This window comes from Lolium rigidum, chromosome 1 (assembly GCF_022539505.1).
Source record: "Lolium rigidum isolate FL_2022 chromosome 1, APGP_CSIRO_Lrig_0.1, whole genome shotgun sequence".
NCBI classification, from domain to species: Eukaryota; Viridiplantae; Streptophyta; class Magnoliopsida; order Poales; family Poaceae; genus Lolium; species Lolium rigidum.
The window spans coordinates 22,546,240-22,570,409 of NC_061508.1; the positions used below are offsets into that span (position 1 = coordinate 22,546,240).

The following is a 24,170-nucleotide window of genomic DNA, read 5'->3' on the forward strand; positions in this document are numbered from 1 at the left end:
CTTTTTATTTTGCTTGCTTAGTTTGTTTACTTTACTTTACTTTAAGTCTTATTTATATTTCCTATTACTAATACGAAACAAACACACTGTGGAGTTGGGGATACAAGACAAAAACTTTACTTTGCACGTTGCTAGAAGAGGAAAAGGAGAAATAACCTCTTTGCCAATTCCGCGAGAGTTCGATATAAACCCCCGAGTCACCCTTGTGGGGAAAATAAGCTTGCTAAAACACTCTGCACTTAGTGTTCCAGCGATTTGGTACACACAGAGTGTTGTTGCCATCAATGACGGGGAGTCACCTCCTCTGTCGCCGCCCTCAGCTGGTTGGCTCCGGCCACTCCGGCTGCCATTGTTGGTCACGTTCGATGCGCCGATTGACGCTCTCTCATCTGGTTCGATTTGATTTGATGTGTGCTTCCTCGACTGCTCGCGCGCAACCCTCTTTGTCCCTCGCCTCGCCGTGGCTGTTGGGGCTCCTGGTGCCCTCTTAGTGCTTGCGCGCCTCTCTTGCATGATGGTTTCGCCAATGTAACGATGACGTTGTCCCTGGAGCTTGGAAGTGGTCACATCCACGTGAGAACTGCCTCACCATGTCATTCATGCTCCTCCCGGACGCGGGTAAAATTCTTCTGTTGATCTCCCTCTCCCTCTTTGTGCTCTCTCTCTTTCTCTCGATTTTTCCCTCTCTCGCTCGACTAGGTTGATGTGCTACATTTAGGGTTTATGTTCTTGGCAAAGGGTGAATTACTTATGATTTAACTATCACATTTATTGTTAAAATTTACGGTTAGTGAATGGGATTAAGTGGTACTGATAGCTCACTGCTTTGAGCACAACTAGTGATTGTTCCTGCCATTTGTGCTATTGCTATGGGTGCATTATGTAGCTTGAGCTTGTAGAGAGGAGCTTATATGGTTACGATCCTTGCTTGTTGCTTTACTGCAGATGTACCAAGTTGGTTTTGAATCTAGGGTGCCATTTTCATTTGCATGTGCCATCAAGCGAATTTCACTATATGGTATAGTCTCAGCGAAATATTGTATGGCTTCAAAGGAATGGATATGTGGCTTTGTACTTGGTGGTATAAATATTGATTTCCACTATGAAGTAAAGTATGTAGAATTATTGGGAGTTAAATAGATGCCTTTGGCTTAACCCAACTCTGATGGTATTCGAAATTAGTTTAGCGCTAGGTTGCTTTTATATTTGCAGGATGATCTGGTGCTAGTCATTTTGGTTCACTACTATGTACTTATTTTATTTAGTTAAGCATACAAATGATCTTGAGCTTCCATGACTGGGTATCATTTTACTCTGCTCTGTTTTAGTTGCCAGCTCTATTCAGTTCAGTACCATGTGATGATAAAAACAATCAAACGTTATTGTTTGATTCTTTCTGGGATCTCTTTGTCTATATGCTGCTGGGAACAAATCATGTATGATCTGGTTAAGATTTAAAGTTATACCTCACTCCAGCTCCTAGGAAGAGTGTTTTAGTGATGTAGATCTTGATCAGCTATTGCCCTTGATTATCTTCTCCTCCTAGCTCCTGATCTTACTTGCTCTTGCTCTATTTCACCATATTGCTGGTTTGGTGGATTTTGGTGGACCTTATGGATATTCCAGTGGCTTTGGCTATCTAGTTGAACTGTGGTGTTCTACTAGTTCAATGGATGAACTGGTGGAATGTGCGTGTAGCTGGTTTGGTTCCTGGTGTCGATGGCTTTCTTGTGTGCATACAACAACTATTTAAAGCATCCCCAACTATTGTGAGATGGACATGTGTTCATGTGACTCTTGTTGCTACTTTGGTGCAAGCTGCCCTTATGCTAGTCGTTGGCTTGGTTCATGAGCTTGCGTGGATCTGCTCGGTAAGGTGATGTTTATCACCACTGGACTTCTTTTGTAATGCAATTTAGCATTGTATTTTGTCTTTGTGTGTACTTGCAGGTGATCAAGACTAAGAAGAAGATGAAGAAGATAACTAGGATTTTAGTCTTAGGTTTCATCTTTTTTGTTTATAGAACTTGTAATTTTCTCTTTATTTATTTGTTTAATGATGTAATATATATGGAATATTGTAAAGACAATGTAATGTGTTTATTTATTAATAAAGTTGTAATTTCTCTAATTTTGAAATGTTGTAGTTTATTTAATATTAGAAGTATTAGTTTGAATTAAAATTGAATACTTATTTATATTTCAAATTTTAATTCAAATAGGGTATTTGAATTCTATTTCAAAGTAGTGATTTTAATTCAAGTGATTTACTTAATTGCACTTCCATTTTGAATTCAAAGTGTAGATTTGAATGTCAATTCTAATTTTCTCCCTCTCAAAAACCTAAGTGCAAAGAGGTCATGTAGAAATCTATCGCACTCTCTCCACGACTCAACCGTAGTTCATAGTGAAAGAGAGACATCGATCCCCCTAGGTTTTTATTATTTAAGCGCGACAACTTCCCCGTTTTGCGATGAAGTGCACAACCCTTTGTAAAACTACCCCGTGATTGTCCTAAAACCTGGGATGTTACACTGACCTAGGTGGCTAGGTCGATCGCCCCCACGGTCATGTCCCCTCACAGCCGTTTGAGTCCTGCTCCAAAAACATCCCTAGAAATTTTCTATTTTTTGTTGAGTCCAAAAACTCGTGAGTTGTGCTTCGGTTGCTGCCTTTTTGTCTTGCGGCATGGTAGCCGTTATATGATTTGTGGTTGTGGCACTTTGAGTGATGATCGGTGCGGTCGACGACAATACTTAAGACATTATTTTCTTCTATTAGAGATACTCTCCAGAGGAAACCATAGCGATGCTTATATATTTTAGTGTACCCATGATTTACCAAATGTTCCTTGAATATTTTTTTTCATTGAGTTGCAAGTATGTGCCTTGTTTGTGAAACTCTATGTTGAATGGTTATTCTGAAGTAGCACATAGTCTGAGTTCATGTGAGGACACGCATGACAAATGTATTGGTTGAGATTATGTTTCATATATGTGTCATTTTCATGGAGATGTCGAATCAATAGTGTGTGTGTATGATATGCCCTAGGACATGAGATTGTCACTTGTACTTAAGATGCGCGGTGAGTTAGTAGAGGTTACCAAATGCTACTCCATAATGGGCTAGTTATATGTTGCTTTCTTCTTATCCATGAAACATGTTGTAAAACATCGTCAATCATGATGAACTTTGCCATTCTATATAAAGAGAGATGTCTCCAGGCAACTGAGTGACTGGGTCAAAGTTGTATGGTTGGGCTATTAAGCTTCTTAAACAGTTAGCCTAGTAAAGTATTCTAACACACATGATTAAGAAAAGGCAGATGAGTTCGAGCTTGGATAATTTCATGAGGAAAAGGGAGTGGAATGTGCATAACATTCATAAGGTTCGTTCCTATACGATCTTTATGTGGGTTTGGAATTGGAAGTTGACATGTCCTATCAAAACATCAATACATCAACACAAGTTTCACGGTTTTCTCAAAAGAAATTAACTTTGCAAAAGAGAAAACCGTAGCACATGTATCGCCACACATCACAACAATGGCACGCGTAGTCATCGCAGCTAAATTACAACCTTAATGGACTTCGAGCTAACAAGCATCCATGATCGTGTTACTTAAGATTGATTTTGAAAAGGCATACGATAAGGTTAAATGGCCATTTTTACAACAAGTGTTGCGCATGAAAGGATTTGATCCTAAATGGTGTACATGGATGAAGGAGTTTATCAGTCTGGGTAGTATTGGCATTAAGGTAAATGATGACATAGGTCTCAAACACACAAAGGTTTAACACAAGGTGATCCGCTATCACCAATGTTATTTAACCTCATAGCAGATATGTTGGCAATCTTAATCGCCATAGCGAAAGAAGATGGCCAAGTGGATAGGGTGATTCCACATTTAGTTGACATGGGAATATCAATTTTGCAATACACCGATGATACAATCATTTTTATGGAGCATACTATGGAGAAAGTTCTTAATATGAAGCTCATTATGTGCATTTTCGAGCAGCTCTCGGGACTTGGGATAAACTTTCACAAAAGTGAAGTTTTTTTTTTGGTAAGGCGAAAGATGCAAAAGAGGATTATAGAAATATTTTTGGTTGCGAAGTTGGCTCTTTCCCTATTAGGTATTTGGGTATTTCCATTCATTTTAGAAAGCTACAAAAAAATGGTGAATGGAAGCCAGTGGAAGACCGGTTCGAGAGGAAACTCTCAAGTTGGGTCGGTAAATTACTCTCGTATGGGGATCACCTGGTTCTTATCAATTCAGTGCTAACAAGCCTCCCTATGTTCATGCTCTCTTTCTTTGAAATACCAATAGGGGTACGAAAAAGATTGGATTTTTATAGATCAAGATTTTTCTGACAAAGTGATAGCCACAAGAAGAAGTATAGACTTAGTCCGTGGAATATCATTTGCAGACCCAAAGATCAAGGGGGTTCGGGGGTGGAGGTTTTGGAGATTAAAAAAAAAGTGTTTATTGAGCAAGTGGCTATTTAAACTCTTAACTGAGCAAGGAGTATGGCAAGAGCTCATACATAATAAATATTTACACTCCAAATCTTTGTCGCAAGTAAAGGCAAAATCCTCGGACTCACCTTCTTTGAAAGACCTCATGAAAGTTAAGGACGACTTTTGTGAACGAGGTTCTTTCACTGTTGGGAATGGTTCTGGGAACATACTTGGTTAGGTGGTACACCTTTGGCACATCAATATCCATCTTTATATAATATTATCCAAAGAAAACAAGTTTCTTTGGCCAATGTCATGGCTCAAGTGCCTTTAAACATTGGTTTTAGACAGACACTATATGGTACTAGAGTTGATAGATGGATTCATTTGGTGCAGCGTCTAATGAACGTATACCTAACCACACAACCAGATACGTTTACTTGGAAGCTAACAAAACCTGGGTCTTTTACGGTCAAATCCTTATATCTAGATTATATGAATGACCATACTAGATTTCTTCGGAAATATTTATGGAAAATTAAGGTTCCGCTGAAAATTAGAATTTTTATTTGGTTCCTTCATCGTCGAGTCCTACTCAGGAAAGATAATTTGGCTAAAAGAAATTGGCATGGTAGTAAGAAGTGTTGTTTTTGTAATCAAGATGAATCAATACAATTTTATTCATTAGTTGCCCGCTAGCAAAAGTTGTGTGGTGTATTATGCACATGGCCTTCAATATAATTCCCCCAAAGAATATTACAAATTTATTTGGCGATTGGCTAGCGAGAGTTGTAAAGAAAGATAAAGTACAAATCCAAGTTGGTGTTTGTGTTTTACTTTCGGCTATCTGGAACGTGATGAATGACTATATTTTTAACAAAGCAAAAAACTACTTCTTTTATGCAGGTTATACCATTGGCTACCCATTAAATCCGTATGTGGTCTTACCTACAACCAATGGAGAAACCAATGGTTGCTTGGGATATATGCAGCCAGTGCAGTTGGTGTTTTGATCATAGATTAACGATGATGCAGAGCTGTCTCATATTTTCTTTCTTTTTTAGATGGTTGATACATATATCGACCCTGTATGATCCATGATGTATTTTTTTGTAAAACTTCAATTTTTAAATAAAGCAATAAAAGGCCGTATGCATCAATAGATGCAGAGGTTGGGGCTTGTGCCTCCTTTTCGAAGAAAAAAACAAACATCCATGCTACATCTCAACATCAACACACTCCATACATGCATGGAGGCCTCACTAGCTGTGAACCAAGTCCAAACCGGCACAAACCGGCAGCCATTATTATTTGTAAAGACAATCGAAGAGAAAGCTAGCCCGTACGGCCAAGGGCTGACCCAGCCATACGACACTAGTTCCAGTGACACGTACGTGTGGTTTATATGACCAGCTTGTTTATGCTTTGAGCGAATGAATCCACGATCACTTTGTTCGCCGCCTCAGACGGGTGGAGAACGTCCCAGTAGACGTATGTCGTCGCGTTCGGACAGGTGCCGATAGATTTGGGGTTGCAAAGAAGAATTGTGGACTCCACCGTCCCCGTCCCACAGCAGGCCCGTCTTGTCTCCGTGAACCCTAACGCCATGAAACCACACACGCACACAGTGACACAGTTAATTTAGCTAGAACGAGCACAGAGACCCCTCGTGTAAAAATGAGTCAGATATGGCTATAATTGTATCATATACCTTGTGAACCAGGGAAGGTACTAAGGATGTATACCGGTGTGTAGATGTCGAGAAACTCAATCTTGAGATCATGGAGTTGCTTCGATAGTAAGTCTATGGCGGTGTTCAACTTCTTGTTCAACCTTAGGGCATCGTCGTTGAGCCCCGGCACGCACTTGCTGCTCCCGAAGCCAAAGACCGTGATCGCCAATGGAAAACAGCCAAACGGTGGGACCGAGAAAACACCGATGCGCCGGGCTCCCATACCGTAAAGTTGCTACATTTTTATTCATGGTTAACAAATTACTTGGTACTACTACTAATCGAGGAAGGAGTTGTACGTACATACTACCTCCATCAAAGCTTAAGGCCTATTTTTTTTTCAGAAAGTCAAACTATGTCAAGTTTGATCAAGCTTTTATCAAAAATTATTAACATGAAAAGGACAAAATCAATATCATTATATAGAATGAAATATATTTTCATATGGTATCTGCAAAATATCATATTTGTTCATAAATTCTTCTAAAGGTTTGATCAAACTTTACTTCGTTTGACGTTTCAAAAAAAAAAAAGCTTTAAACCTTGGGATGGAAGTAGTAGGTGTCATATATTGCCTACCGTCACAGTTCTGATGGAAATGCCAACTAAGAGGTCAGCGAAATCGTCGGTCGTGACCGTCTTGTAGAGCAATGGGTTGATGTAGTAGTTGAAAGCGAAGTCATTTGATCCGGAGCTCAAGATGTAGAGTGAATCGGAGATGATGGACTGAGCCTGGCTGCTCCCAGCAACCGCAACCAGCTTTGATATGTACTCTTTGAAGTTCTTCAATTGCTGGCTCAACGGAATGAGACCCTGCGCCTCATAATTTTGATAAAGCTAGCACATGAGTGTTTTTTGTAAATCAATACAAAAAAGGATCCTCATTATGTGTGATACACCACCGATCCATGATACTTACATACATAAGTGACGTAGGATCGTAGTAACCGGATCCAGCTGATGCGAAGTTCGCTCCATTCAAAAGGTTCGTTCCCGCCGCTTGCGGGCTGAGATATGCTGGAGGAGAGATACTAAACCCCAGATTTTCACCTAAAACCCATGAATATTGGAGAGCAAAAAACAGTGTTCAGGCTACGAAAAATGTCAAAAGGCAGCTATAGATACCTGTCTATCAAAGACAGAGTATTGCACATAAATATACATACACAACACAAGAACAAGTTTTAAATCGCGTGTGACCAACCAATCATGTCGCTAAGTAGCATGCCGTTGCAAAACCTCCCCGTGGCGACATTGCCCTCGAAGTCCCTGCCGTAGGGAGGGAGGTTGGCCTTTACGATTGTGTGTATATAGTCGTTGTTACCGACATCGACCAACGAGTCGCCGAAAAACATGATCGCCGGCACCGACCCTTTGGTGCAATCTGCCATTGGCCGAGCTACAAGGAAAACGGCCAAGAGCAAGATGCACCTCACCTTCATTGCAGTCATTTGAAATAGACGCCCGATCTGGTAGTCTGATGGATGGAACATCTGTGAGCTAGCTACATGTATATATAGCACAACAGTCATGTGCACATGCAAGAAAGAAAAAAAAATGGAGCTGGCATATGCATGTGGTAGTTCATCAATGAATTGCCCGTTACTAGTATGCGCTGTAGTGCCTAGTGTTTCCCAATTCATATAGGGCGTACGTGAACGTGCATCCACAATGGCGGCCATTAATTAGGTTGTTATTGGAAGCATACTGCGTGTTGAGGTGTATCAGATTAAATGAAGTGTTTTGTTACCGTATAAGAATCTAGTAAATGCACACCATGAGAGGCCCCTTTGGCATGGTTGACCCAAAGCAACAGCTGATCGCAAACAAGGGAGGAGGGGGCAAATGCAGAGGAGAAGGATGGCATCACACACTTTGGATAACGGAGAGGAGAGCTAGGCATGGGCTACAGGGTGAACCAAACTCATGTTTTACCTGACATTAGGACATTGATTCTGTCGTCCATATCTGACTGCATTATGGGTATGCTGAGGAGGTTTGGTAGTGGTCACTTAGAGATGCAAACCTGGCGGATTTCACACCAACCAATGAAGATCGCTTTGAAGAACGGTGGTTGACTGCTCGGGCTAGATACCAAGGAAGGGACAGGAAATTACTGGATTCCAGGGTTATGCTCACATGTTGGTCTCTCTAACATAGTAATGCGAGAACCTTTGCTAATATCGATAAGCAATGCACGGCTGTGGAGCTAGTGAGAAGGATTAAGGATGAATTCTGTCAATGAAGAATTGCAAGTGCAAGTGATGGTAGAAGTCATCTTAGATTATGAGAGTAGGCTTTTATTTTTTTTCTTGGTGTAGGTGTGGAGTCATGCTTGACACTGACCCTTTTGGTTTGTTGTATGTAAATAGTCTTTGCCTTCTACAAAGTTATGGTACGCATTCCCGTACCCTCAAACAAACAAAAAATTGATCAACTTATAGTTTAGTCGCTGAAATTCGGTTTCCATTCCTCTCTATACCATGGACTTCTTTTGTACCTTTGTTTATGGGCTTATTTTTCTTCGAAAGGAGGATGGACCCCAGCCTATGCATCAAAAAAGATGAAAACAAGCATTTTTATTACTCCCTCCGTTCCTTTCTATAGTGCCTATTGTTTTTTGGCACGGAAATTAGCGCAAGCCATTTTTTGACACAAAACCCCATAGCGATATCACAGACAAAATAGTAAACTAAAAACATATCTCAGAAATACATGACCATATCGGTTTCCAGATTTTTTGGACTTGACCTGATCGGTGGAAGGGGTTCTTTGCAAAAAAAAACATAGCTTTACTCTTATATTCTGAAACAAATGCGAAAAAACAATAGGCATTATAGAAAAGAACAGAGGGAGTAATTTATTTAACAAAGGTTCGGCAAAGATAACATAAAAAAAAACCCGAAGCAACCGCGCAACACTTACACACCCGACAACGAGTTAAGATCATGCCAAGAGGAACTTATACCCTAAAATCACAAAAAAAAAACCCAACTAACTAGGAGCCGGGAGTATCACATACCTCGAAACGCTCTCTAGGCGAGACCGGAGCACCCATCGATCCGGTCTGGCAGACTCTTAGCGAGCACTTCATGCACATTCTACAAAAGTTGTCACCGCCATCGAACCGCCAAGCAATCTTCATGATAGAAATATGCATAATCTTTGTTGTTCCTTTTGTCAACACCGCCACGACGCAAGACAACAAAACCACGCTGCACCCATCGAACATCAGGTGACCGCCTTAGAGACCCCACTATGCTACGCCGTTGAAATTCGGGTCATTGATGCGGTAGAAACAATACTGCTCCTTGAAAAAACATCCGTACCTCACATCGCTACACACCTCCAAGATTGATACCCCCAAGTGGGGAACGACGTAGAGGTGTCGTCATCATCAACCCCAAGGGTCTAGGGTTTCCCCCAAAGGATTGCCGAAAGAGCTGGGAGGTTCACCTAATGATGCCTTCAAGAACGCACAAAATGTCGCCATCATAGGCTTCGACCAAAGGCCAAAACCTAGGGTTTTCACTCGAATCTACCACAGTAAGACTCCATCCAACAACACGTACATCAGAGCGGCCATGCCAAACACCTCTGACGGAAGGAGGCAACCCCGTCTTCACTATCCCATCAACGAGACCTTGTAGGGGATCCGCCAACCGCAGCCAAACTTGGTTGCATCGCCAAGGGCATCCGGATATGCGGCAGGACGTCGCCCCCGCCATCAAGCACAAGCCAACAACCACCTCATCCCACGTGCAGGTGCACCCCGCCACCTCCAAGAGTTGTGCTGACATGGCAACCGATAGACACGCCATGCTCCAGCCCAAGGGGCAGGACCGCATCGTCATTAGGGCGAGAGGCCAAAGGGAAGCCATGCCGCCGCCGCCGACGAGGTAGGAGGAGGAGGATTGGGGGAGTGGCGGCGGGAGGGAGTTAGGGTTCCCTCCAGTTTGCCTCACCGGGGCGATGCGAGAGGGGTCAGATGGGTTAGGATATGGAAGAAGCTCAATACGGTCGGATCGGTGCGTTTATGGTCTTATGGACTACCTACCTGTAAGTTTAAGGGATGTCCTTCAGTTTTTTTTAGCTTATATAGAATTACCTACCAAATATTTTAAATTTTGACCACATACTACATGACGCGCACTTGTCTCCACGCTGCCAACACATTTTTTTTTCTTTTCTTCAGAACCTTTGCATGAAAATGTAAAAGAAGTAAATATTATATGTTGAATGGACCATTCAAGGACTTCTTTGCATCGAGGTATTAGAAAGCATGCATAGTATATATATATATAGTCCTAAAAACCGAATGGTTCGGTACATGATATGCTACAAATGATTCCTCCGGAAGTCTGAATAGTGCACGAGAAGTTCATGGAGATTTTCTCAACAACATAAAAAAAAGGAGTTCATACCATTCTGAAGCAAAGGAAAAGGCCCATTGGGCTTGCAATGGAGACAACTAAGTGGGCTGTTTGGTCTCTTGTGCGTGGCAGTCGTCTCACTCTCAGACCAGCACCATGGCTCTCGACCAAGCTGCTATCGCCTCTTTGCCCTACGCCGCCGCCGCCTCGCTCCGCCGCCCCCATCCCTCCTGCTCCTTCCCTCCCCGCCGGCCTCCGCCGATATACCTCACCTGCGCCGCCTTCCCGTACTCTCCTCCTCCCTGCGCCACAACATCGTCGTCCGCCAGCGATGACGCCCGCGGTATGTTGCTCCTGCTTATCCAGCTGCGAACCTAGACAGTAATACTGATTTAGTGCTCTATTTCTCAATTCAGTTGTGATGTACTGTATCCCCCCTCGGCAAATGATTCTTCTTCGTGCACTTACTTAGTTCGATAATCTCATTTTGTGGGTTTAGGCTGTGGCACACTGCCTTTTCATTTAGCAAGAGGGAAATAAGGTAACACTGTACAAATATGGCTTTTTTTTATGGTGAAACATGCCGGAAAAACACCTAAAGACTCCAGAAACCGACTAAAGCTGCCCCCTTTTTAGCTCTGGGAACTGCAAAATTGTACTGTTAATTCACCACTATTCCACCTAAAACCATGTTCGGAATGAAGTCGCCGACCATTGGCTCCGGCATATCAGCTTGTTCGATGGCTGTGTAATATTAACTATTTATGTCTGTCTGTACGCCTGCATGAAATAGATTCTGTAGTACAATATCCGTGTGCATCTTGACCTACTTCTGAAACTTTATCACACCATTATAAAACAATTATATGCCATTTTCTGATCTCAGGACAACACCTGTTCCGCGGCCTTCCCCAACCGCGATGCTCTAACGTGGAAGCGGTCGGCGATGTGATGGCAGCGCCCGATGATTACACAGAAGACTCGCCATCAAGCAGCGGGTATGCAAACGGTCGTATGAGTGAAGAGCGCCCAGGAGGAAGCGTGGGCGAGGCAAACCACATGGCCGCAGGCAACCAGAAGATGGTCAAGATATCCGACAAGTTGATTGGTGTGTTCATGGTCGATAAGCCTACGCCAACGGATTGGAGGAAACTGCTAGCTTTTAGCAGGGAGTGGGACAACATCAGGCCGCATTTCTTTAGGCGCTGTCGGGAGAGAGCGGACGCGGAATCGAATCCTGAGATGAAGCACGGTCTTCTCAGGCTGGGGAGAAAGCTGAGAGAGGTAATATGGGGCTTTCTGGTTTTGCAGGAAGCGCATGGTGCTTCTCTGATTGTTGAACTCTTAATGTGGGATCTTAATTTATCTATTTTCCTCCCTCTCTTTTCAGATCGACGAGGATGTGCAAAGGCATAATGAACTGTTTGAAGTAGTGAAATCAACGCCACCTGATAAAATTGGTGCTGTTATTGCTAAGCGACGTAAAGATTTCACGGTGGAGTTCTTCAACCACCTTTATTATGTTGCGGAGTCATATAAGGATGACCCCGATAAGCAAAAAGGTGAGACATACATGCCATTTTTTGTTGCGACCTTATTACTGATTATTGCTTTCTTGGTGCATCATCTCTCTCTTTGTTTGTTTGCTTGCAGAGTTGGCAAAACTTGGAAATGATTGTGTAGATGCATTACAAGCTCACGATGACAAGTCTGGTAGTCTTGAAGCGTTGAATGTTGCAGAGTTAAAGCTCAAAGATATACTCAATTCGCCTTCAGTGGACGCTGCATGCAGAAAGATTGATGACTTGGCCGAGAAGAAGGAACTAGATTCCGCGTTAGTGTTGATGCTTTCAAAAGCTTGGTCAGCTGCAAAGGGCACCGACATCACAAAATCCGATGTATGGATCTGTGACGCGATACTTCTTATGCTTCTTTCCTACCTGTGTTTAATTGGGACAAATCCATCAGTTTAAGTGGGTCTACCAACATTGCAGGCAAAAGACATAATGTTCCATCTATACATGACTGCAGTAGCCAATCTTCAGAGACAAATGCCGAAGGATATCAGGATACTGAAGCATCTTATAATGATCGAGGACCCAGAAGAACGTGTTAGCGCGTTGAACGATGCTTTTACTCCTGGGCCTGAACTCCAAGGCGAAAACCTTGATACATTATACACGTAAGTACTGTCACTAGTGCTTTGTGAAAGATTCTTCCTCTTGTTATCTCTAGTCACGCTGATATGTCTGATGGATCGCAGGAGCCCTGAGGTTTTACACACTTGGGCGAGTGCTATAATTGATGCATATTATAGCAGCAGGGAAGGCACTCTCCTGGGGCAAGCGAGGGACTTGATGAATCCTAAGATTATCAAGCGAGTTGAAGAGATTGTGAAGACAATCAAGGATAATTACCTCTGACATCACAAAACTGTGGTTTCAAATCACTAGTGATTGTGCTAGAAGTATAATCATCTGAACTGCATGATGGCCTAAGCTCTGCTTGCTATAGAGCTGGGTTCTCATCGATGGCTGCTGGGAGTGAAGAATGACAATACTTCAAGGATTATGTCCAGATTAAATCTGGTTTGTGCCGCACATAAAGTGATTGTAGCATGTGATATATGGATGTAGGTTTCACCTAGATGTATGTCCGCCTATATTTTGTATGGAAGAAGTTACTCCCTCAACCTCTTCATAGATAGTCTACGTAGATTAATGCCTATGGTCAGGCATAATCTGAAGAGACACTGAGAGATGCCTCATGTGACCGTGACAGGCATAGAAGATTAAATGCTTTCTTCAGATTCTGTATTCAAACCAGGTGGTCATGTTGACATATAAGTGAATTTTCAGCATAATTTTATGATTTATTGGTTATCAACATTATATCATCCTTGTAAGGAAAAGTTTAAGTCTGGAAAATTCTGTCTGAAATCATGACATGTGAGTGGGACAGCATCCTTATTATATACCTTTTGAAAATGTTTTCATTTGTTAGTTATATTGCTGGTGAAGATATGATGCAGCTGATACAAGTTATATGTTCTGAAATCATCACAAAAATATTCATCTTGAAGTCATATAATGAATTATTACAACCATTTCTTGATCTGAGGTTGAAGACTCTTTCTTAATTTAGTCTTAACCTGCAACTGACAGCATTTTGTAAAGTGTATCAGTTAAGACAAGACTTGGACATGTGAGTACGGGCCAAGTCGACATCTTTGTGTGCCAGGTTAGTTGTTTATAGCTAATTACCCATTGTTTATCTCATTAAGGAATTAGTTTATTACGATGATATAGACCAGCTTTGAATAGCCTAGCCTATAAGTAAACAACTATTGGGGATTTTTGTTGATAAGATCATGAGATGGCATCAGCTATTAGTTTTGTCTTAAATAGATAAGTTATATCGAATTATATATTCTACCTTCGGCAATTATTGCTTACTTACTGGTATTACAGATGATCATTCCTTAGTAAATTGTTAACTTCGTAGTTGCTTCTTTAATTGAAGTCTCACATCCTCTCTCCTTCCTTCGACAGGAGCTGGTTTAAGATCTCACCTCTATGAAGCAGCTTGTTCAGAATTCTCAAGTCTCCTATTTGATGTTCTCTCTTTAATAGCTTGAGATATTATCTGTCGTCCTACTGTCGAAATCATCTCAAGCTTGTGTCCACTATGTAGAAGTGCTTCGCCAGGTAATTACTGAAACTTCCTTGATGTAATCTTCTCTAGATATAATCTTTCTGGACCTTGGTATAGTTGCCTACCTACCCTGTGGTCCTTCAATCACCTTGTTCGACCCTGTTATGATTTGTGTGTGTTCTCTACTCATCGAAACTGCAACCATACTGAAGAGGCCTAAGATCTGGCAACTTGTATGGAGATTGCAGCACTACTGTACATACGAGAGAACTTAAGCTATTATGCTCGAGATATCTAGTAGTACTTGCTCTGTTTCAGTATTATTACTGACTACTGTTGCTTTGCAATATTTACCTCTTTGATTCATGTTTGGATCCCATTTTGTGCATCTTGGTTATATTGCATTTAAGTTCAAATTCCCTGCTCGTCTGAATGGACTGAATCAGCTTGTAGTACCCAAAAGTCAGCTTGTAGTACCCAAAAGTCTAGGCAGGATCCGAAACAAGGGTATTTGCTAGGCAAATACTTTTTGCAAAAACAGAAGAGTGTATCATGGTTGTGTATTTATGACTTTCACAATTAGCTAGAGAAACTTGAGTAATTGGTGCATCTGGGCCTAGCAGCCTCACAAATGATGTGCTTGCTCTTTTTTAGGTTACCATGGCTTCTAATCGCAAATGGATCTGGATATACTATAACACCAAGAGACCTGGAGTGCATGCTATGTGATGAAATTACAAATGGGTTCTCTGGTGAGCAGCAAATTGGTTCGTGGTGGTTTATAAGGTACACTAACTCTGAGCTGCCCTGGTCTAGATCAAAATTCTTGTGGAAACTGAAGTATTTGCTGACAAATCATTTTCTCAGTGCAGGGAAAGCTTAAGAATATGACTGCTGCCGTATAGAGGATGTCCAACACGTATATGTACGATAATGAGTTACACCGAGAAGTTGAATGTCTCATGATGGTGAAGCACCAAAATGTATTTCTTTAACCTTCATTTTCATTGCTAAAGAGCATGTAGTTCAGTATCCTACATATAATACTCACCAGGTCTGTACACTTTATTTTTGGATGACGGCATGGGCGGCGCCAGGGGTATGCCCCTGTATGCCCAGGCATACCAATATATTTTGGCCCAAATTTTTTTTGTATTAGGCCCAAGTGGCCAAGCCCATGGAACAGCGCTGCCTTTGTATCGTTCGCTGTATGTCTCCTCGCTCGCTGCCTCCGTATCGTTCCAGCGCTTCGTATCGTTCCAAATTTCGCGACGGACAGAGCACAGAGACAGAGCCAACCCTAGGCCGGCGATTGGCGGCTGGGCAGGGCACCACCGCGCCGGCGACGGTCGACCGGCGACCGACTCACCGGCGGCCAGGAGGACTCGGCGACTCGCAGCCTCGCAGGTACCAATCCGATTCTCTCTTGCCTCTTCTGCTCTTCCCCATTTCGATTTCCCATTCCGATTTAGGATTTAGATGTTCATAGTTGTCTATTAAATTCGAAGTTACCTACACCAAATTAGTATTTTAGGTATTTAGGAAAGCAGTAGATTACTAAACTAGCACTACAATTAGTGAAGAATAAGCTAAGAAATAAGATGAGTGATGATTACTTGAACAATTGCATGGTTATATTTGTTGAGAAAGAATTATTCAATCAAGTGAAGAGTGAGGATGTCATCAATCTCTTCCAAAAGGGTGCCCGCAAAGTTATAATGTAAGAGGTACTGCCTTTTTTCCATTGAAATTTATTGTTGTACTTCGATTTGTATGGATTTATGCACTGTAGTATTATGTATTGTACTGGAATAATTGTTATTGTCCTACTGAAATTATTGTCCTACTGAAAATATAGCCTATATAGGCTTTTGTTTGTGCTTTTCTAAGCTTTGTAAAAATTATAGACGTTTGGTTTTTCTTTGCTTCAAGAACTTTTTTTTTGGCTGCTGGGAATACCCACCACCATTTTCCTGGAGCCGCCGTTGGATGACGGGGTGCCTAATTGAATCAAGTCTCACTCTCAAGCGACATCTCTAGAGGAGTAGAAATCTGTGTTATCACTCGAATTCCTTAGCTTACGGATGACGGTTTTATCATGATCATCTCTGTTGGACAGTACACCCGTTCCAGGTCTTGTTGTTAGTTTTTTTTTGAGGTAAGATCACTTATATATTTAGCAGCAGGCCGCCTCATTAAAAACCTTCCAGTCCCCTCAGGTACCCTGGTAAGGAAAAGAGTGCGTAAAAAACCTGCTGCTACGAGAATTACAGAGTGTTCTTACAATCAATTGCAATCAACTCCCTTATACAATCCGGGGTTGAGTTGCAAGAGGAACCGCTCAGACCCGATTTTCCTACCTGGGCTAGTACATGCGCCGGACTATTACACAAACGATCAGCTTTAGCCAATACAATGTCACTATAAATATTTAGAAGCTCCCGCCCTTCTAGAATGAGAGGCCAACTTGCTGATCTTTCGGGCTCCGTAGATGACAAAGCTTGTATGGCTCTAAGGCAGTCAGATTCCAGGATCGCAGGCCACTGACGGAGCTCAATCAAAAGACGAAGACCCTCCAGACATGCCATAATCTCTGCCTCCTCAGCACTGCCACACACAGAAATAAACTTCCACTCAGCGACAAGAACCTGACCCCGCTGATCACGAGCAAGAACTCCGATCCCACCATGCTTTGTCGCCGCGTCCCAGCCTGCATCGACATTTACTTTAATCACCCCTTCCGCCGGTGGAGCCCAAGCGGGTGCATCGAGCCCAGACTCTCTACTTCCAGAAGTTACTGCTGCAAAAGAGATGTGATAATTAATTAAGAATTGCACCGACGCCGACACTGAGGCTTTCCCATCTCCGTGAATAATGTTATTGCGATGGTGCCAAGTCCTCCACAGTAGGTAAATGATCTTTGGTTGCGCGTCCTTTTTTGCATTGCCGAGGAGCTGGAAGAACCACTCCGTACCAGCCCTTGCAAAAGCCTCCTCGGGGGGCATATCCAAGTGGCCACGAATCTCCTCCCTTAAAGCCCTCGCAACGGTACATCGCACCAACGCATGATGAGCATCCTCACCCTCACGTCCACAGATGGTACAAATAGGATCGACAGAGGTAATTCTTTTATGTAAATTCTCCAAGACGTCCACAGATGGTACAAATAGGATCGACAGAGGTCTTGTTGTTAGTTGATCTCAGGATTTGCATAAATGCATATTTTTCTTGATTGTATATCAAATACTCCCTCTGATCCATAATAAGTGTTGGGGTTTTAGTTCAAACACTTATTATGGATCGGAGGGAGTAGCTAATACCAGTATTTGTAACGGATTGTCATATTTCTGTGAGCCGTTTCTGATCCTGTATCGTCATATTCTCTGTTTACAAAGTGCTGGAAATAACGAAAATACCTTTTAGCTCTCGAGCTCTAGTGAGTTTGTTTAGCAAACCTTTGAAAACATTACTTTTAGGTCTCGAAAAATGAAATTCATATCATACTTGTATAGGTGGGTGCTTGAGCTATCTTTAGGGTCCAAAGCCTGGAGATTCGTGCTAGAAACTTTGCACCCCTGAAACTGGCCCTTCCACCTCTCTTCTGTCTTATTCTTTATGTGTATTTGCATTTTGCAGGACACACCTAATCTTTTAGGCCCCTCACATTTCACCAAATTTTGTTGTCAGAACCCTAAATACCCTTCCCATACCTCACAATGTGTGGGAGTTTTCAGCACTGTGTACGCCCTTTATTGAATTGATGTTGAAACTGAACACTTAATTTTCGTACATAATTCATAGAAGAGTTTAGTACATATACATGTCTAGTTTATACAACCAATTTTTCATTGAAATGTCTTTAATTTGTGATCTGTAAAAAAAAAGACAATTTTTTTCGTATGTACACACGTAGTGGATTTTCTGAAACTTTGAAATATCATTTGATATTTAAAAAGACCGAGCTCGGAGCCAAAACGATGCACTCTGGAAATAACCTCTAAGGGCTACTGTAGTTCTTGGTGTGTATCGAGGAGTGACCTTGGCAACTGCAATTTGGGTCAAGTCCTTGTCATGCTTACCTACACGTCTACAATCAATGTGTTAAGTTGTGTCAATACATCTGAGAAACATGCAGAAGGGTAGAAAATTGGCCCCAAAATTCCAATCCACTAATGGTCTGCATGTTTTCACGTGCGGGGTGTGTGTGTCCACACATGAAATGTTCCACTTTTTTCCTTTGAAATTTGTTCACAATATGTTTCATGTGTGTTTGCCCTTGAGTATCTCATTTCCGGCAGGTACCTGCAGGCACGCTTTCTATAAAGCTCACGGACACTCCATCTTGTGCTTTCAGACAACTCCAAGTGATACCTCGACGGCCTCCGATGGCGGTCAGACACTTGCTACTGCTGCTAGCCATCTTCCTTGTTTCTTTGGCTGGGATGACAGCACAAGGGGGCGAAACTTGGCCACGGGTGCCGGCGCTCATGGTCTTCGGAGACTCGCTAGTCGACGTAGGTAACAACGACTACATTACCAGTGTTGTCAAAGCAAACTCCCCTCCGTATGGCCGCGACTTCAAGGACCATGTCGCCACAGGAAGGTTCAGCAACGGCCGATTGCTCAGTGATATCATAGGTTCGTCCTGGTCTGGCTTGACGTACTTAACTGTGTGGTTCCGACGGCAGATTGCTCAGCGGTATCATAGGTTAATCAGATGCAGAGCATGCCTCACAATGCAACTGTGTGGTTGTAGGTGAGAAGGTTGGGTTCAGTGGCTCTCCTCCTGCATATCTCAGCCCACAGGCGTCAGGGCAGAACCTTCTGATAGGAGCCAACTTCGCATCAGCTGGGGGTGGCTATTACGATCCCACGGCATTTATGTATGTAAGTATCACTGATCAGTGGCCTCTGAAGAGAATGAAAAAGTTACAGTGAGTAACATGCTAAGATCCTTCTCGTTACTTATAATTGGTTGCAAGATTCAGCTATACCTCGTTAATTATCCTTTTTAACATGATTAGTACTTGGCAAAACCTTGTTGCGCAGCATGTCATCTCTTTGTCCAAACAACTCGAGTACTTCAAAGATTACACAACAAAGCTGGCAGCGGTGGCTGGAAGCAGCCGGGCTCAGTCAATCGTCTCGAACTCGGTCTACATCATTAGCGCTGGTTCAACCGACTTCGGCCTCAGCTACTACATCAACCCATTGCTCTTCAAGACGCTGACCGCCGCCCAGTTCTCTGACCGCCTTATCGGCATCTTCAATAAAACCGTGACGGTAAGAACAGCACCCATGCACCTTCTTTCTGCACTAGCACACCTGGAATGATAAAAATCATGAAATTGTGCAAATTTCGGATACTCATTGTAGCAACTCTACGGTATGGGAGCACGGCGTATCGGTGTTTTTTCCTTGCCACCGTTCGGTTGCTTACCCTTGGCGATCACGGTGTTTGGCCACGGTAGTAACGAGTGCGTGCCAAGGCTCAATAACGACTTCGGGAGGTACAACATGATGTTAAGCGCTGCCGTGGAGTCACTGTCGAATCGGCACCATGATCTCAAGATTGTGGTACTCGACATCTATAAACCTCTATACAACCTTGCCACCTCTCCTGAAGCACAAGGTGAGACACATTTGGCACGATGCATGCATCTCATCTGTTTTTCTCTTTCTGCATAGCTCAGCATTGAAGATACGTGCTCATTCGAACTGAATATTTTGTTTGCCCATGGATTTAGGGTTCTCTGAGGCGAGGCGGGCTTGCTGTGGGACAGGAACGGTGGAAACAACGGTTCTTCTATGCAATACCAAGTCAGTTGGCACATGCTCAAATGCGACGACGTACGTGTTTTGGGACTCTGTTCACCCATCAGAAGCGGCGAATGAAGTGATTGTCGATTCCCTCAATAAGGACATCAACCGGCTAGTCATATAAATAAATGATTGGAATTATCATCCACGTCACGAGTGCTCTGTTTTCTCCTACATATATAATATATACAGTATTAGTACTCCTTTTTTACATGTAGTTCATTGTACTGCTTGCCTTCAAACGACACGTCAGGAGTCTTGAAATAAAACAATGCCGATTTTTTTTAGAATGTGGTACTTTATTGATGAACTGACATCATTACAAGTTACATAGTTCAGCCCAGATAAATTCAGGGCTAACACTGACCGACAACTTACAAACTAGAGGCTTTAGCAGAACAAGCCAACTTATGTGTTACCACATTCAGACTATTACTAGTAGCGAATTTAAAAAAACAGACTTGAAGTCTGCCGTTAGGGTATTGATATCTCTGAAAACCGCGCTCAGAATAGACCAATCTTGGCGTGGTGGCAAAAAACGCTGTATCAGAGAGATACAGTCTGACACCACCACCACCTTCATGACACTGTAATCCCAAGAGACAATCAACGTGTGTCGAATTGCGAGAGCTTCAGCCATCTGCGGGGAAGGCAATGCTGCGACGCCCTCACTGGGAGAAAGAATGAAGCCGCCGATCTTGGAGCACTGCTCCCCATCCCACGTGATGATCATCTGGGAGACTGGGAACAAGCCTTTATCAACGTTAACGCAGCGAGCAAGCGAGGGTTTAAAAACCTTTCGATCTGCACTGCTGTTCTTTCTTTTGACGCAATTATCGTATACGTAGGGGAAGCCCCTATGGTGTGGTTTTATATTTTATTCATGTAACAAATGAAGCCGTACAAAAGGAGGAGGGGAACTTCAGGGGGGAGGTAATGGACAAGAAGCAACAAAGCTATTAAGAGAAAAATAGCCAGCACCCAGTCAAGGAGGGGTTGAACTAGGGTAGCTTTAACTCTAAATAAATTGATGAAGCAGGAGATCGCTCTTGAATCTCACTTTCCAACACTCTAGAGAAAGGTTACTGATCCTTGAAGATAAAATCGATGCGCTCTTTCCAGATATTCCAAGCAGCGCAAGTAACAACTTCCATAAAACATGGTCCCCTAAAAACTTCACGTGCAGACATAAAACGGTTTGAATTTGGTAGAGTAAGGTTCTAATGAACATCAATCGTTGCCCAGCATGTAGCTGCAAACGAATAACTAAAAAAGAGGTCGTCACGTGCCTCCAAATCCGGCGCTGCGCATAACACACATGAAGATCTAGAATCAATGTGCCAAAAGCATCCTCATTAAGAGCAAAGGAAAATAGACGAGGAGAAATATCACATAGTAGCTGGCCATTGTGCCAAAAATCTTTCCAGAGCAAAGCGGACTATGAGTGATGCTTTTGTAGTCTCCCACGAAACTGAATATATCTCTCCACCAAAACGACCCTCTACTAGACCGAGCATGTGGATTAACTTCTCCATATAATGACCAACCACACCAAGTTGACCCAAAGTATGTTTTCTTTGCTGTAGAACTTGTGTAGCTGCTTGAACAGGAGCGCCTTATTTTGTAGTTCTACGTTAAGAACACCCATACCACCACCACCATAACGCTTTGGTCTGCAGACCATGGACCAGGCCGCAAGAGAGTTGAGTGACCGCATTATCCCCTCCTTAGCCCACAAACAATGTCTCCTTTAGAGGTCGAATATTTTTATGATGGTCTTGTAAACCTTAAGAGAGCATAAAAAGTGGTTCGGGAGAGAGGATAGGACCAAATTAAGTAAGGTTAAGCGACCCCCATAATCAAGAAATCTGGCACTAGCATTCATCATAAGCTCAATTTGGCCGACAATAGGTGACATATCCTTAACCGAGGGCTTCGTGGCACTAGCATTCATCCTACGGCCATTTAGCAATTTTTTAGATTCCTCAAATTCAAAATAGAAATAGGATTTTTTTTCAGCTTTTAGGATTCGGTGATTTTTTTAAAAAAAGTAAATTCATTTTATTATTATTTGAATTCAAGATTATTATTACTTACTTATTGTTGTTTAGTCAAATAATTTGTTTGATTTCAAATTATAAAGAAGTGATGTTATGGTCCAAGGGTTAATAGGATTGATATGGTACTATTGTCAACAAAATATAACTTTTATGCAGCAAGTTCATCCGGAATGGCAAAGAAGTTAAGTGTGTTGTGATGGGAGGAGCTTAAGGATATGTGACCGAGTGAAAAGATTAATTATTAATAATTAATTCAACATGATATTAAGCATTCTTAAAGATTAAACTATCAAACAATTCAAAAAAATGTGAAAAAATGAAAGAAAAAAAAGTTTAAGAAAAACATTGCAAACCATTGCCGGCACAGAACCTGTTAAGGCAAACGACTGTTACATGGCCTACAGGACCACCTGCACCTATGCCGATGTTCTGGCCGACGGCCTAGTGGCTTTGCCGATGGCTAACCCTGTGCCGACGACTTTGTTGACTGTGTCGAGGCCTGATGGTGCCGACGACTTTGTTGGTTGTGCCGAGGTCTGATGGTGCCGACGGCTTGTATTATCTTGATCAAATTTACGACTTAAAAATACGCGCATGCCTATGAACTGGAACGGAGGGAGTAATTGTTTCATATGTACAATTTTGAAGGAGTATTTTTTGTACATCACGGGAAAGTTTTTTTTTCTTCAATGGACCAGAGAACTAATATCTCTTCACCGGACCGGGCCTTAGTGGGCCTCCTTCCGAGCTCCCTGTATGTATTCCCCGTCTTGTCCTTGAGAAACTGGTCCTCTAAAAAAAAAACTGTATCGCCGCTTCAAAGACCTCGCCGCCGCCGTCTTCTCGTCCCCACACGACGACGCCGCCGCCGCCTCCTCGTCCGCACAAGACTCCGCCGCCCGGTTCTGCTTCGTCTCTAGCTTAGCTCTTCCGCCGATGGCAACTGGGCAGCCGTCGGACAAGAAGAATCCGGCGCCGGTGCCGGAGAAGAAGGCCCCGCTACCGAAGGTGGTCACGCTCAAGAAGGCCCTCAATCTTGTGAGCTCCCCCTCTTTTATTCCTCGCTTATTCGATGCACTCCTCCGTGATCTCCAGTGCTGTTGTTTCAATTTTAGTTGAGTATTAGGTCTTCGAAGCAATGAATGATCTGCTCCTAGAAGCAGTCACGGCCGATGACCAACAATGCTTTTGTTGAGTGTTTGATAAGATTGTGCGATGCTCACCCATTTCATATGCCATTCCCAGGCCCAGACATGGGTGGACAAAATGAGTGGGCCAGAGCCAGATGAACTGAACGACAAGGACTTTGAGGGTCGGCCATCAGGGTATCATCAATGCTTCTTGCTATCAGCATTTTTTTTCCTGGTTAATTTGTTTAAGAGTCTGATCAATTTGTTGCAGGCTTGGTCTTGGTGCTAGAGTGGCACCTAATGCGAAGCGTGCAGCTCCCACTGATCCGGTTGAGAGGAGGCTGCTCGGAAAGGTGAATGCGCAGAAGAGGAAGTCTGCGGAGGAGGAGAAAAGAAACACTCAGGAGGCGGATGAGGAGAGCGATGATGATAGCGGTGAGCCGCAAGGTAGAACCAGTGCTTGTAGCAAGAAGAGGGGATTGCCTTCTGTTACTTCATTGCCGTTAGGGAAGAAGGCCAAGTGACAATTTGTGTGCCTCAACCATCTGAATATTCAAACATGGCTTGATGTTCCAGCCAAAGTTTTACAATCCCCTTAGGCTGATTCTATTACCATGCCCTCAATGTATATTTCTTGAATGTAAGGGCATATGCTTACTGACAATTCTATTCGACATGTTCTAATCTTGTGCTTCAGAAGTTCAATAGTGCCTGATTTTCATTTGATTCTTTGAAGAAATTCTGGTCCACCTATTCCAACTTCCTGACTTTAGAATTTTATTTTCTTTAACTACACTTCCTGTCATGTCATATATTTCCTGAAAGGAGAACCGATGTGAAAATAAATGAGTAGACACCTCTTACAGGTTATTAGTTTGGTCGCCTGTGGGGTGCAGATGATGCAAGAGAACCAAGAAGAATACATTGCCAGATGATC

The 24,170-nt window shown here is 42.7% G+C and overlaps 4 protein-coding genes across 4 annotated transcripts; 3 read left to right on the plus strand and 1 right to left on the minus strand.

Annotated features, from left to right (window-relative positions):
• Window positions 1–5,865: 5,865 nt before the first annotated feature.
• Window positions 5,866–7,638, minus strand: LOC124669280 (GDSL esterase/lipase APG-like). The gene is made up of 5 exons (XM_047205924.1): window positions 7,401–7,638; window positions 7,116–7,246; window positions 6,776–7,009; window positions 6,176–6,431; window positions 5,866–6,062 (listed from the first exon to the last, which is right to left on the minus strand). Exons 1-5 carry the CDS (start codon window positions 7,636–7,638, stop codon window positions 5,866–5,868), a joined length of 1,056 nt encoding a protein of 351 aa, XP_047061880.1.
• A 3,080-nt stretch (window positions 7,639–10,718) lies between these two features.
• On the plus strand, window positions 10,719–13,457 carry LOC124685056 (uncharacterized protein At4g37920-like). The gene is made up of 7 exons (XM_047219346.1): window positions 10,719–10,912; window positions 11,456–11,853; window positions 11,960–12,131; window positions 12,223–12,467; window positions 12,564–12,751; window positions 12,833–13,237; window positions 13,351–13,457. Exons 1-6 carry the CDS (start codon window positions 10,726–10,728, stop codon window positions 12,990–12,992), a joined length of 1,350 nt encoding a protein of 449 aa, XP_047075302.1. The 5' UTR covers window positions 10,719–10,725; the 3' UTR covers window positions 12,993–13,237; window positions 13,351–13,457.
• Window positions 13,458–18,608: 5,151 nt separating this feature from the next.
• LOC124669291 (GDSL esterase/lipase APG-like) lies at window positions 18,609–20,167 on the plus strand. Its single transcript, XM_047205931.1, has 5 exons — window positions 18,609–18,861; window positions 18,980–19,110; window positions 19,273–19,506; window positions 19,600–19,855; window positions 19,971–20,167. Exons 1-5 carry the CDS (start codon window positions 18,609–18,611, stop codon window positions 20,165–20,167), a joined length of 1,071 nt encoding a protein of 356 aa, XP_047061887.1.
• A 3,186-nt stretch (window positions 20,168–23,353) lies between these two features.
• On the plus strand, window positions 23,354–23,853 carry LOC124669300. Its single transcript, XM_047205940.1, has 2 exons — window positions 23,354–23,428; window positions 23,505–23,853. The coding sequence occupies exons 1-2, from the start codon at window positions 23,370–23,372 to the stop codon at window positions 23,755–23,757; spliced, it is 312 nt and encodes a 103-aa protein (XP_047061896.1). The 5' UTR covers window positions 23,354–23,369; the 3' UTR covers window positions 23,758–23,853.
• Window positions 23,854–24,170: the final 317 nt, after the last annotated feature.